Source organism: Pristis pectinata, chromosome 20, assembly GCF_009764475.1.
Source record: "Pristis pectinata isolate sPriPec2 chromosome 20, sPriPec2.1.pri, whole genome shotgun sequence".
NCBI lineage: Eukaryota > Metazoa > Chordata > Chondrichthyes > Rhinopristiformes > Pristidae > Pristis > Pristis pectinata.
In genome coordinates this window covers 35,176,585-35,190,970 of record NC_067424.1, presented here as the reverse complement: position 1 = coordinate 35,190,970, position 14,386 = coordinate 35,176,585, and the positions used below count along the sequence as shown (strand labels likewise).

At 49.0% G+C, this 14,386-nt stretch overlaps 1 protein-coding gene across 45 annotated transcripts in view; it reads right to left on the bottom strand.

Moving 5' to 3' along the window:
* The window catches only part of LOC127580681 (ras-related protein Rab-44-like), a 107,503-nt gene that overhangs the window by 45,266 nt on the left and 47,851 nt on the right, over nucleotides 1-14,386 (bottom strand). For 18 of the 45 annotated variants that reach the window (XM_052034382.1, XM_052034381.1, XM_052034394.1 and 15 more), the window contains 8 exons: nucleotides 13,811-13,868; nucleotides 13,092-13,258; nucleotides 11,947-12,004; nucleotides 9,503-9,687; nucleotides 8,669-8,726; nucleotides 5,349-5,533; nucleotides 1,769-2,000; nucleotides 559-725 (listed from right to left, as the gene is read on the bottom strand). In XM_052034382.1, coding sequence (XP_051890342.1) covers nucleotides 559-725; nucleotides 1,769-2,000; nucleotides 5,349-5,533; nucleotides 8,669-8,726; nucleotides 9,503-9,687; nucleotides 11,947-12,004; nucleotides 13,092-13,258; nucleotides 13,811-13,868 — 1,110 coding nt within the window. The remainder of the gene's footprint in view (nucleotides 1-558; nucleotides 726-1,768; nucleotides 2,001-5,348; nucleotides 5,534-8,668; nucleotides 8,727-9,502; nucleotides 9,688-11,946; nucleotides 12,005-13,091; nucleotides 13,259-13,810; nucleotides 13,869-14,386) is intronic. The other 27 variants (XM_052034393.1, XM_052034401.1, XM_052034410.1 and 24 more) reach the window with 14 other exon arrangements.

The following is a 14,386-nucleotide window of genomic DNA, read 5'->3' as shown; positions in this document are numbered from 1 at the left end:
TGCTGGAAGATGTGATTAATACAGATGGGTGCCCACTGGTTGGCATGGATGTGGTGGGCCGAAAGGCCTGTATCCATGCTGTATGATTCTCTGACTTAAACTGGAAAGAGACAGCGTCGGCGACAAGAGCAGGGAGAAGGGTTACAGGTGGCAGTAATAGGTAAACTTCGTCACCACACAGTCCACTCGTTCCCAAGTCCCAGATTGTTCCCCTTTCCAGGCTACGGGAAGCCAAGTCAGGCACTGAATCCTGGAGACGCTGGACTTTGGAGGCTTGATCCTGACCTTGGACCTGTCTGTGCGGAGTTTGCACGATCCCACATGCCAAAGGCACGTTGTCTGGGAGGTTAATTGGCTGCTGTGAATTGCCCCTGGGTATGCCAGGAGTAGGATGGATGCAGTGTGTGCAAGGTGTGCACAGTGTTCAGTGTACATACCGGGTGGATACACGGAGGTCGGTGTGTGAATAGTGTGCAGGAGGTATGCGAGTGTGCCAGTTTGATGTACAATATGCAGGATGTGTATGCAGGGAGCTTCCTGTGCGGAACCATCTCCTACCCTTCCTCCTCCTGCTGGAGGATCACCAGCCGATCCCGGGCCTCCCGCAGCTCCTGTCCGATCCCCTCCAGCCGCGTCTCCAGCTCCTGATTGGTCGCTCTGAGCTCCTGGTTCTCAGTGCTGGTCTTGTCCTGTTTACTGCGCAGGGACGCGAGCTCCGCCTGTAACTGGAGGGGGGGGGGGGGGGATGAACCACATCAAAAGGCAAATCAGAACAAGAGGGTGACTTGAAACCACCACCATGTATCACTCACCCTCCCCCATTGGAATCCAGCACTTCATATAATCCCTCTTGATCTATGTCTCTCCTCCTCCCCCTGCTCTCCATTTTATCCTCCTCCTGGTCTTTGACTCCCTCTCTCCCTTCTTTTCAAGCTTTATTTCTCTCTCTCTCTCTCTCTCAGTTCTTCTCAATCTCTCTGAAGGTTAAGAAGGTTAAGGCGGTTCGCCATGTCACCAAACAATATAACCAACTTTTACAAATGTACTGTTGAAAGTATCCTGTCCGGTTACATCACGGTCTGGGACGGCAATTCGAATGCACAGGAACACAAGAAGCTGCAGAGAGTAGTGGACTCAGCCCAATACATCACAGGCACATTCTCTCCCCACCATCGGCAGTATCTACAGGAGGCGCTGCCTCAAGAAGGCAACATCCATCATCAGAGATCCCCACCATCCGGGCCACTCCATCTTCTCGCAGCTCCCATTGGGCAGGAAGTACAGAAGCCTGAAGTCCCACACCACCCAGGTTCAAGAACAGCTACTTCCCTTCAACCATTCGGTTCTTGAACCAACCAGCACAACCCTAATCACTACCTCAGTATTGCAACACTATGACCACTTTGCACTACCAATGGACTTTGTTTTTTTTTGTTCTAATTGTGTTCTTTCTTGTATAATTTTGTTTTATTTATGGTTTTCTTGTGAATGTTGTGTCTCTGATGCAAGTGCCTGCTGCAGGTAAGTTTTTCATTGCACCTGTGCGTACATGTACTTGTGCACATGAGAACAAACTCGACTTTGGCTTTGAACTCCCCAACCCCAACTATCTTCCATCAGACTCAAATCTAACAGGCTTATTCACAATGGGGGCAGCTCTGAGTGTGGCTGGGACCCCAGTCTCTCTGTGAGACGACCTGAGTCCCTCTGTGGGGACAATACTGTGGGACCCGGTTCCTGCAGGAAGAGACATTCCTGCTGCTCTAACCGTGGAGGGGGTTTGTTTCCCGGGCCCAGCTACCTCTTCGATTCTCTCTGCTGCTCCGTCTCTTGCCGAGGCCACTGCTGTTTCCTCGTGGGCTCCATCTCCGCCTCCTTCCGGGGTCACGTCCTGACCTTCGACCATCAGGTGGGGGAGTCCAGGGTCCACTCCCCGGGTGTCTGGTTTGCTCGAAGTGTTGGCAGCGGCACGGCGTCGGATGGAGCGAGTTCTCTGGAGCCTGTGGGACAGGGGTTACAGAGGGAGGAGAGCATTAGTCTGTGTTGACTGCCAGAGAGTGTAGGATAGCGATTGCTGCTGGTGGCCCGCTATTGGATGAGAGGGTGATCCCATGATTAAGAGGGAGCTCCGCCCTACACCAGGATGAGGTAGAGAGCTGGTTCACCTGGAAGGCTAATGGGACCATAAATCCACAGATGCTGGAAAGCTGATGCAAAAGTGCTTGGTTACTCAGCCGGTCGAGCAGCGTCTGTGGGGAGAGAAACAGATTCAATCTTTCAGGTCAAGGTCTGAACAGGAAAAATGAGCAAAGAAGCACGTTTTGTGTGGGAGGGAGGGGTGGAGAGACCATTTCTGGTTCCAGTGAAGGATCCTTGACCTGAAACCTTGCCTCTGTTTCTTTCCCCATGGATGTTGCCTGACCTGAGTGCCTCCAGCCCTCCCTGCTCTGGATGTGAGGAATAATGAAGACGCAGAAAAGGCTCAGATGATTAGGATGCTGCTCGTGTGGAAGAATGAGTGAATCATTGAAAACTTACAACACAGGAGGAGGCCATTTGGCCCATCATGACTGTACTGGTTGTAAAAGAGCTTGCCAAGCTAATATCCGCACCCCCCCCCCCCCCCCCACCCCGCCTCCACTCCTGGCCCACAGATCCAGAGTCACGGCTCCTCAAATACACACCCACTTGATTAACGTCGTGAAGGTTTCTGCCTGTGGCACCCATTCAGGCACTGAGTGCCAGACCTTCACCACCCTGTGGGTGAGAAGATGCTACCTCACCTCCCCTCTAACCTGTCCACCTACAACTTTAACCCTGTAACCTTCTGCTAAGGAAAGCAGGTCCTTCATGTTAACTCTATCCAGATCACTTTTGTCGGCTTCAATTAAGTCTCCTCTCAGCCTCCTCTGTTCCAAGGAAAACAATCCGAACTTTCTCAGTCTTAGGTTTCGGTTGCAAATTTCCTGTTCCAACAACATCCACATAAACCTCCTCTGTACCCACTCAAGTGAAATCCGGTCTGTTCTAGCAACATAGAGATCGGGAACACACCACAGAACATAAACTTTGATCCAGCTACTGTTCCACAGTAACCTCTCTGCCCCTATGTTCTGTGCCTTGGTTAATAAAGGAAACCCTTGTGACTTTTTAACTATCTTATAGACCTGTCCTGCTACCTTTACGGATCTGTGTTCACACACTCACCCCGTCTCCCCGTCCTCTCATTTATTGTGTATTCCCATGCCTTGTTGCACATGCCCAAATGCATCACCTCACTTTGCCCCAACGCTTTCTCACCCTGATGTTTCACCTCTCCTCCAACAAACTTCCCGATGGGGTGGAATCAATCTTTGGAACTGATGGGGAACTGTTCAACCCACAGCAACCACACTCCAGAACCATAGTCACCCAAACCTCAACGGTGGAGCCCAGTATGCGGCTGACACTTGCAATTGCCCACACTCAGGGACCAACTCCCAAGACATTAGATAAGATAAGATAAGATATCGTTATTAGTCACATGTACATCGAAACACACAGTGAAATATTTCTTCTGCGTAGAGTGTTCTGGGGGCAGCCCGCAAGTGTTGCTACGCTTCCGGCGCCAACATAGCATGCCCACAACTTCCTAACCCGTACGTCTTTGAAATGTGGGAGGAAACCGGAGCACCCGGAGGAAACCCACGCAGTCACGGGGAGAACATACAAACTCCTTACAGACAGCAGCTAGAATTGAACCCAGGTTGCTGGCGCTGTAAGAGTGTCATGCTAACTGCTACACTACCACGCCTGCCCATTGTTGACTCTTTCATTGAAGCATACCTGAGGATGGTCCTTACACTAGCAAGACCAAGTCCTCTGCTAACCTAACCCTGCAGCTCCCAGCTATAGTTGTTTACAGCAGATCTTGATAATGTAGTACCATTTTCCATATCTCGGAAGCCAGCTCTTGCTTAAGGTAGACATTGGTAATGAAGTTCACTTCCACCTTCAATACAATAGCCTTTGGTCAATTGAGGAATTTTTACAGATGAACCTATCTGGATGCATCACAGCTCAGTATGGCGACTGCTCTGTTGAAGACCACAAGAAACTGCAGAGAGCTGTGGACGCAGCCCAGTCCATCACAAAAACCACCCTCCCCTCCATTGACTCCGTCTACACTTCCTGCCGCCTCGAGAGAGCAGCCAACATAATCAAGAACCCCTCCCACCCCGGTCATTCTCTCTTCTCCCCCCTCCCATCGGGCAGAAGATGCAAAAGCTTGAGAACACGTACCAGCAGGCACAAGGACAGCTTGGATCCTGCTGTTATAAGATTCTTGAACGGACATCTTATATGATACAGATAAACCCTTAAAGTCCCAATCTACCTCATCGTGACCCTTGCACCTTATTGGTCCACCTGCACTACATCTTCTCTGTAACACTATATTCTGCATTCTGTTATTGTTTGCCTTTTGTACTATCTCGATGTACTTATGTATGGAATGATCTGTCTGGATGACACACAAACAAAAGCTCTTCACTGTATCTTGGTACATGTGACAATAATAAACCAATTCCAATTACCAAATAAGGTATTTGAAGATCAAAGCCTCAGGCCTGACACAAAATTCACTGTCTACCAGCCAGCAGTGATCCCTGCCCTCCTATATGCTTCTAAGACCTGGACTACCTACATCAGACATCTCAAGGCACTGGAAAAGTACCACCAACACCACCTCTGCAAAATCCTCCAAATTCACTGGAAGGATTATGTGAACCAATGACAGAGTCCTCTTCCGTGCTCAAGATGACCATAGCCTGACCTATGTGTGACTCAAATTTACTTGTCCTTTCTATAACCCAACACTTGAATAATGCCGAGACCTTTTTGACCTGGACTCCTTCATTATATGAGCCTACCTCCGATTCAATAAGTAGCTAATAATGTGTACACACGATTTGGAATCAAAACTGCAAGCAATTTAGTGCCCCAGCACTGAAGGAAAACAGGATCTCACGCCCAATTTTATAGTCAGAAGTGATCGTTAAATGTGGACTTGGTTTTCACTGTAGGGAAGTGGGATTCCAGTGAGATATGTGAACCCAAGAATAACTCAGAGCTCAGAACTTCTTGGATTAAGCCATGAATCCAATGAATGGACAAATAGGCCACAGCACCACAAACTTCAGCTCAGGTGCGACCTGCACTCCATGCTGTTGAGCACCAGAGAAAGTGGGTCACAAAGCAGCTAATAACATGTCCAGGAATCCCTGAGGGAAAGAGCTGGAAACACCAGGACTGGGAAAACTGGAATGCAAATGCTCCATGTCCCACAAATCACCTAAGGAATTTCTTACCCTTCTTTCTCCTCTCGAGGAGCTGCTTCCTCCTGGAGGATCACCAGCCGATCCTGGGCCTCCCGCAGCTCCTCTTGGATCCCCTCCAGCCGCGTCTCCAGCTCCTGATTGGTCGCTCTGAGCTCCTGGTTCTCAGTGCTGGTCTCATCTTGTTTACTGCGCAGGGACGTGAGCTCCGCCTGTAACTGGAGGGGGGGAACACACAGAGGCAGTCTAAGGTAAGTCGTCTCAAAGTCGACTCAAAGCCAACTGCCCTTCTCCTAATCACATCTTCAGTTTCTTTCCCTTTACCTACTCCACTCTTTCTCTCTTTATTTATCTATTCTGCTCTTTTTCTCTATCACTCTCTATCTATTTTGCTCTTTCTCACTCTCTATTCTGCTCTCTCTGTTATGTTCTCTCTCTCTTGCTGCTCTCTCTCAATATATCTATTCTGCTCTCTTTCTGTCACTCTCTCTCTCTCTCTCTGTATTCTGTCCTCTTCCTCTTTTTCTCCCTCCCCTCTCAGATTTTCAGCCTCACTGACTTTCTGAGGCCCATATCAGAGTCTTCCACATGATTCATTCATGGTTGACTCCTAGGAAGTAGGGTTCAAATTCTATCTTGCTCATCCCTTGTAGTGCTGGAGGATGTGTCAGGGAGCCACCTCATGACCTTATGAGCAACCACAGTCAGTCTGGAGAAGTTTCTCCCACAGTCTAACTACACTGTGCAGGATTTGACTGATTACTGCTAACGAACAGCCAAGTATTTAAGTATCAGGATGGTGCGTGTCCTGGAGGGTAACTGGGAGATGGTGGTGTTCTGAACCCCTGGCTGCTCTTCTCCAACTAACACAAGGGGGCATAATTTTAAGGTGATGGGAGGAAGGTTTAAGGGTGATGTCAAAGGTAAGTCTTTTTACCCAGGGAGTGGTGGGTGCATGGAACGCTCTGCCGGCAGAGGTTGTGGGGGCAGATACATTAGGGACATTTAAGAGACTCTTAGATCGACACATGAATGATAGAAAAATAGGGGGCTATGTGGGAGGGAAGGGTTAGATAGATATTAGAGCAGGATAAAATGTCGGCACAACATTGTGCTGTCATGTTCTATGTTCCATGTTCTATGTAACTAGACAGCAGGACTGGCTTGTTTGGGAGGTCCTGTTGAAGACGTCTTGCAGCAGTGTGTTTTGTAGACGGTACACACAGCAGTTGATACTGGAGGGAGTCAATGTTTAGGATGAAAATGGGATGTTATATAGCTGGCTGCTTCATCCTGGATGGTGTTGAGCTTCTTTGAGTATTGTTAGAGCTGCATTCAGTGTGTGTGTCCCTCGCAGATGGTTAGGAGGCTTTGTGGAATCATTCAGTGAGTCACTTGCTCCAGAGGACACCCAGGAGCAGCATCTGACAGACTCCTGCAGCCAGGCTAGTTATGTGGCAGGGCTGGTGTTGTTTGTGGTCAATGGTGGCCGCCAGCAGGTTAGCAGTGGAAGATCTGGTCACGGTGATGGCAATGCTGCTTAGACTCTCTGCCACTTGGAGGAGGTCATTGTGTGGGCCACTTATCGGAATGTTATCCAGCTCTCGCTCTCTGTGAGCAACCTCCCAGCCACAATCAAATCACAGATCTGACCCCCGTCAGCACAATCCAACCTTTGAGCTCAATCTCCTGGTCCTCCCCTCAGGAATGGTGCTGGGAATGGAGTCAGACTCCAGAGGAAAATGTTTCACCTGACTTCCACCGCCACCAAAAATTTCCCCCCTTGAATCACAACGGATTATCTCTCAAAGTTTGCTACACTGGCTGCCCCCTGTCTCTATAACCGTTGGTCCAAGAGCAAAGTTAAGCAAATGTCCCACACAGAGGCAGGTAATTGAAAGAGGATTTGAGTCATTTCATCCTGAAGCCACAGTGTTAATGTAGATAGAGAGTCATAGAGTCGCACAGCACGGCAACAGGCCCTTTGGCCCAACTTGTCCATGCTGACCAAGGTACCCACCTAAGCTCGTCCCATTTGCCTGCATTTGGCCCACATCCCTCTAAACCTCTCCTATCCATGTACTTATGTCTTTTAAATGTTGTTATTGTACCAACCCCAACTCCTTCCTCCGGCAGCTCACTCCACATACCCACCACCCTCTGCATGAAGAAGTTGCCCCTCAGGTCCCTTTTATGTCTTTCCCCTCTCACCTTAAACCTGTGCCCTTGAGTTTTTGATCCCCTTTCGCTGACTGTACACTCACTCTATCAATGCCCCTCACGATTTTAAGATCATCTCTCAGTCTCCTGCACTCCAAGGAATAAAGCCTGCCCAATCTCTCCCGATAACTCAGTCCCTTGAGTCCTGCAACATTCTCGTAAATCCCCTTTGCACTTTTTCCCAGCTTAATGATGTCCTTTCTCTAACAGGGTGACCAGAATTGTACACAATACTCCAGGTGCGGCCTCACCAATGACTTAAAACAACTGCAACATAACATGTTGGATTTGACTGTTTTAAGTAGATTTTTAACATGTTTAGTGTTTAACACACCTCAAGTGGCTGCACAAGGAATGGCCGCTTCTTAGCTTATTGGTTCGTTCAGCAGGTGAACACGTGGTTTCTCATTGGTTGGTTTTGCCACAGGTATCTAATAGGTTTTCTGATTGGACTATTGTTAGCTAAGGAGGACCTCTTATCTCAGGTGTAAAAGGTGTTTTTTTTGTTAATCTCTCTCTTGCATCTCTTGTTCTCTTGCTTATCTTGCTCTCTTGCCTCTGTCTCTCTCTTGCCTCTGTCTCTCTCTTGCTCTCTTCTCCCCCCGGCCCGAGCTCATTTTAGTTCCTTTTGTCTCGGCTCATCTCCCAGTAGTAAAGCTAGTGCCACGTGCTCTGTGACTGTTTCTTTGTTTTAAACTTTTCCAATAAAACCTTGTGAAGCACCAAGTCATTTACAACTCATTCTCGGACTCCTGAAAGAACCTGCGGATTTGAAAATAACCGGATCCGACACATCCCAGCTCCCGTACTCAGTGCTCTCACTGATGAAGGCCAGCAAGCCAAACACCTTATTCACCAGCCTGTCTACCCATGACGCCTCTCTCAGGCAGGGTGGTGAAGGTTCCCCACTGCCAGTCAGAAACTCAGATCCCACACGTTTTCTACCTACCATGGCGCCCACGCGGTGAAGGCTCCCCCAAGCTTCACCCAGTCCACCTTCCTTGTTCTCGCCTGCTGCCTGCCGTCTGAGCCCAGCGGTGGTGAATCCTCACTGCACCCCCAGAGCTCAACCTCAGACCCACACGGCCACGGCCGGGTTCCCTCGTTCCACTGCCATACCCGTCCCTCCTTACCTCCTGAACAGCTTCATCAGCTTGTGCCCGCTCACTGTCCAGAGATCGACTCCGCTCTCTGTAATGAGACCACACATTCAGAGGGACGAGTAGGGAGTATCAGGGACAGTGAGAAGGGTTAATGATGACGTTAATTGTTAGACGCACTTCCTCACTGGAACTTCAATCCCAAACCCCAAAGCCCCCGTTCTTGTCGTTCACCAAGGACTCCCAGGGCTTGGAAAGCTCTGTTACTTGCCGTATCAGTGCAGGAGTTTGACATGCCCATTCACACTGTCTGGAGGTGCAGTGTGTAGGGTGTGTACACAGGGTTAATGCATCGTGCTGGGAACATACACAGTGTAGTCAGGGTTTGAGCATGGTGCAGGCAAGGTGAGCAGAGAGTGTGGGGTATCGAGGTGATGCACGTGGTGTTGGGGCAGTGAAGCAGACAACATGCAGGGTGTGCGCAAGCTGTTCTAAACCAGTGTGAGTTGAGTGTTCAGTGTAGCGGTGTGTGCACAGTGTTCAGTGTAGCGGTGTGTGCACAGTGTTCAGTGTAGCAGTGGGTGCACAGTGTGCAGTGTAGCAGTGGGTGCACAGAGTTCAGTGAGTGTGTGTCCACTGTGTAGAGTATGTGCACACAGCGTACATTGAGTGTGCAGAGTGTGTGTTGTATGTGCACTGTGTTCAGTGTGTGTGTGCAGAGTGTGTGGTGTGTGTGCACCACGTACAGTGTGTGTGCAGAGTGTGTGGTGTGTGTGCACCACGTACAGTGTGAGTGCACAGTGTGTGGTGTGTGTGCACCACGTACAGTGTGTGTGCACAGTGTGTGATGTGTGTGGGCTCCCTCACCTTTCTTTCTCCTCCTGGTGAGCCGCTTCCTCCTGGAGGATCACCAGCCGATCCCGGGCCTCCCGCAGCTCCAGTTGGATCCCCTCCAGCCGCGTCTCCAGCTCCTGGTTGGTCACTTTGAGCTCCTGGTTCTCAGTGCTGGTCTCGTCCTGTTTACTGCGCAGGGACGCGAGCTCTGCCTGTAACTGGAAGGGAGGAATGCGGTAATTAAAATCCATTGTAACATGCAGTTTGAACGAACTCCAAAACTTTCCATGTCTCTCTCACATTCTCTCATCACCATAGCAACCTGTCCAACAAAAGCCACAACCAGATGTTATCCCACACTCTTCCCACTCACATCTTAAATTCGCGCTCCCAGCATCAAGAATCCTGCTTGGAATCTACAATGGTCCAGACAGAGTTGGAGAAGATTGGTTTCCCTCAATCTTCTCCATCTGGAAATTCCAAAGTTGTTTTCTGCAGACAACACCTGAATACATGGGACAAAAAAATGAGAAGAAGGGTATTCCTGGCTTACCCATCGGACTATCTCGTTATCCTTTGCACGTTCACCACTCATTAGCAACAAAAGGAAAGAAAATCTCCAGAGAACTGATTTGAAAGAAATGGAATTCCTGCCACCCTTCTTTCTGAAGCCCTGTTGTGATTACACGCATTTCCTTTCAGCCAAAGTTCCCGTTTGGTGACTGGATCTGACCTGGAGTTCCTGCCAGTATTTCACCCAGTTTAATCTCGCCATTCTCAGCCATGGTCAAACCAACCAATCAGGAGCAAGAAAGGAAAATCGGGCCCCTCAGGACCGCTCCATTGCTTAAAAAGATCATGCTTGATCTAATTGTAACCACATCCCCATCTGCCCCCATTACCTTTCACCCCCTTGCTTATCAAGTATCCATCTACCTCTGCCTTAAAATTACTCTGCTTCCAGGAAGCTCCAAAGCCCAATGACCTTCTGAGAGAAAAATATTTTCCTCAATTCTGCTTTAAATGCGCAACCTCTAATTTTTAAAAAGTGACCCCTGGTTCTCGATTCTCCCATCAAAGGAAACGTCCTCTCGGTATTCACACGGTCGAGACTCCTCAGGGTCCCCTCTCTTTCTTCTCAGACCCAGCAGCTGCAAGCCAATTCTGTCAAACCTTCCTGCATCCGACAATCCAGCTGTTCCAGATAGGAATTAAATAAGCCTTTGTTGAACTGTTCCAATGAAGCTATCCTTCCTTAAACAGAGAGGCCAATACAGTACATTGATGTGATCTCACTGGTGCCCTACAGAACTGAAGCATTTGTACTATGTACCAAAATGTTTTGTATTAAATTCCATAGTTATAAGGAGAGACTGGATAGGATAAGACTGTTTTCCCTGGAACATAGGAGGCTGAGGGGTGTCCTTATAGAGGTTAATCAAATCATGAGGGGCTTAGATAAGGTAAGCGGTCTCAATCATTTTTTTCCAAGGTAGGGGAGTCTAAAACCAGAGGGCACAGTTTTAAGGTGAGAGGGAAATAACTTAAAGGAGACCCGAAGGACAAGCTTTTCACATAGAGGGTGGTGCATACATGGAACGAGCTGCCAGACAAAGTGGTAGAGGCAGGAACAATTGCAACATTTAAAAGACAATTGGACAGGTACATGGATAGGAAAGGTTTAGAGGGACACAGTATGGGCCAAACACAGGCAAATGGGACTGGCTCAGGGCGGCAACTTGGTCGGCATGAACGAGTTGGTCCGAAGGGCCTGTTTCCACGTCATGTAACTCTGTGACTCTGTGGTGCTGTTCTGTAAGCTGTCCTAATTACTCGCTGTACCTGCACACTGCCTTTTGCAAAGCGTGGACCAGGACACCCAGATCCCTCTGCATCTCAGAAATCTGCAATCTCTCACCATCTAGATAACATGCCTCTTTTTTAAAATTTCTCCTCCCAACCAAAACGCACAATTTCTCATTTTCCCTCATTTGCAAAAACTTTGGAGACACGAGAGACTGCAGATGTTGGAATGCAGAGCAAAACGAAAGCAAACGGCTGGAGGAACTCAGTGAGTCAGGCAGCATCTGTGGAGGTGAAGAGATGGTCGACGTTTCAGGTCGCAGGTGCAGGGTCTCGACCTGAATCGCCGACCATCTCTTTGCCTCAGTAGATGATCCTTGACCTGCTGAGCCTCCCCCCAGCAGTTTGTCCGCTTAATTAACCCATCTATGTCCCTTTGCAACCTTCTCACAATTCAACTTCCTTCCTGTTATTGCGTCATCAGCGAATTTACAACCAGTGCTAGAAGGGCCGAGTGGCCTAACTCCTGCTCCTAATTCTTATGTGACTCGATCTCTGGCTGCCCGCAGTCCCAACTAAGCAACGGGTCTACATTGCTTCCCCCCTGTGTGTACTGGCCATTCACCAGAGCACAGTGGACTGTGCCTGCGATCCCCCACCTTCTGCCTCCTTACCTGCTGAACTGCTTCATCAGAATCTGCACTTCCACTGCCAGAGGGTTGATCCCGGCCTCTGTAATAAAGGGAAGGAGTCAGTCAGGTCCGAGGAGAGCGTCAGTGAGAATGACAGAGAGAGAGAGAGCGAGAAAGAAAGCGAGAGAGAGAGTGGAGGTGGCGATGATAATTGGAAGTCCTTGCTCCCCAACAGGAACCCGTGTGGTTTGGAGACTGCGTTCACTCACTGCAGGAGGGTGAGACTGGGTCTGCGGGCACCCTGGTTGGAATTCCACGACCGGCAGACCCCTCAGGGGACCACGTGTGTTGTGGACGGCAAGAATGCGATTCTCATCTGCAGTGTTGCGGGTGCATTTAGCGGTTGTTAGTTAGCATTATTGCTGCAGAGATGTAGTTTGCATAGTTTTTCTTCTACATTCTTGTGTTAGTTGTAGTATTTTTGGCACTGGGTGCCTTTTTGTAGTGCTTTTAGCAAATAAATGTTTGTAAAAGGGGAGAAAAGAGAAGAAACAAAGGGTGAGACTGGGCTTGTTAATGAACATGGTGTTTATACACACTTAGCCAGATTTATGGGAATTGTGCAAGGTGTATGCAAAGTTTGCAAAGTGTGCACAATATGCAGGGAATGCGCACCATGTGTGCTTGCAGGCAGAATGCAGTGAATCTGCGGAATTCGTGCAGAACGTCTGCACTCTGTGCACGTACTGGTGTGTGTGCATGGTATTCAGACTGTGTGGAGTCTGTGTGACATGTCTGTCAATTGTGTTAACAGTGTGCAGTATGTATGGGGTGTGTCTTCACTGTGTGTAGAGTGTTTACACATTGTGCAGTGTGTGTGCTCGTTGTGTGGATTAAATGCACACTGCAGGGTGGATGTGGGCTGTATGCAGGATACATGTGGAATGCATGCTATGTACACACAACATGCGGACAGTGCACGCATTGTATGGAGTGTACGCAATGTTTGTACAAAGTGTTCACTTTGTGTGCAAGGGGTGTAGCAGTGAGTGTAGTGTGTGTGTGCGTGGATTGTGGAGTGTGCAGAGAGACTGTGCAGTACAGGTAGTGTATATAAAGTGCAGTGTGTTTAACGGGGTACAGTACGTGTAGAGTATGATGGGGGAAGGGGAAACACTGTTACTCACCCTTCTTTCTCCTCCGGGATGTTCACCAGCCGGTCCCGGGCCTCCCGCAGCTCCAGTTGGATCCCTTCCAGCCGCGTCTCCAGCTCCTGATTGGTTGCTTTGAGCTCCTGGTTCTCAGTGCTGGTCTCGTCCTGTTTACTGCGCAGGGACGCGAGCTCCGCCTGTAACTGGAGGGGGAAGGAACATTCAATGACCAATCACCAATTCGTTGCAGCACGAAAGACACGTATGGCACAGGAGGAGGCCCTTCTGCCCATCATGCCCGTGGTAGCCAAAATGAATCCAACTTCCCAGCTCTCACTTCATAGCCTTGTAGGTCAAGGCTCTTCAACTCTTATCCATGTAATCTAATGGGGCCTGGTATTGATCTGTGCTGTACCCCAACACACACAGACCCCAGTCACTGATGTCCCCACTGGCAATTATTCCTTGCCTTCTACCACTGGCCCAGCTTTTGGTTTAAGGTACCACATTCCCCTGGTACCGTGGGCTTTTACTTTCATCATCACCTTGTCAAAATCCTTGATAAAATGCACATAGGCCACATCAACTGCTCCACAGACATTGACACTCCAAGTTATGTCCTCAAAGTTTCAATCCAGTCGGTCAAACCGGAACTTTCGTTCACAGATCCACACAGACTGCCCTTGCTTAACACGCACCTGTCTAACACTGATTTGTCCTGTCCCACAGATATTGAAACAAAATGTGCCCTTTACCTGCTGAATAGCTTCTTCAGAACATGGTCCCATAGTGCCAGGGGTCTGATCCAACTCTCTGTAGCAAAACCAAAGAATCAGTGTCAGTGACAGTGAGCTGATACTCCACAGATACCAGATGCTGGATTTCATCACCCACTAACACCTCAACCCAAATTCCAAAGCAGATCCCCGGATTTTACTGTTGATCAGGGAGTCTAAGACTGGGGGACCCCAATCATTCACCATATCAGGGTAAGGCTGAGTCCGTCCATTCAAACTGTCCTTGTCTACACCTTCCAGCTGCTTGCAGAGCGAGCAGGGCGCATTTAGAGGGCATTGCATTTGTGCGCATTGTGTGATGTGTTGCATGTGTGTAGCCCATGTGCAGAGCTGGACTCGTCTGTGCAGGATGTGTGCAGTGTGTTGCATGTACACACAATGAGCGTGTGGGCTTTCAACACAGGGTGTCAGGATGCACACATGTCCAAATGTTGTACAATGTGTGTAAAATATGCAGGGCATGTACAGGGTGTGTAGCACGTATGTGTACACATTACACAGGATATGTACAGAGCGTTGTGGATGCACATTCTG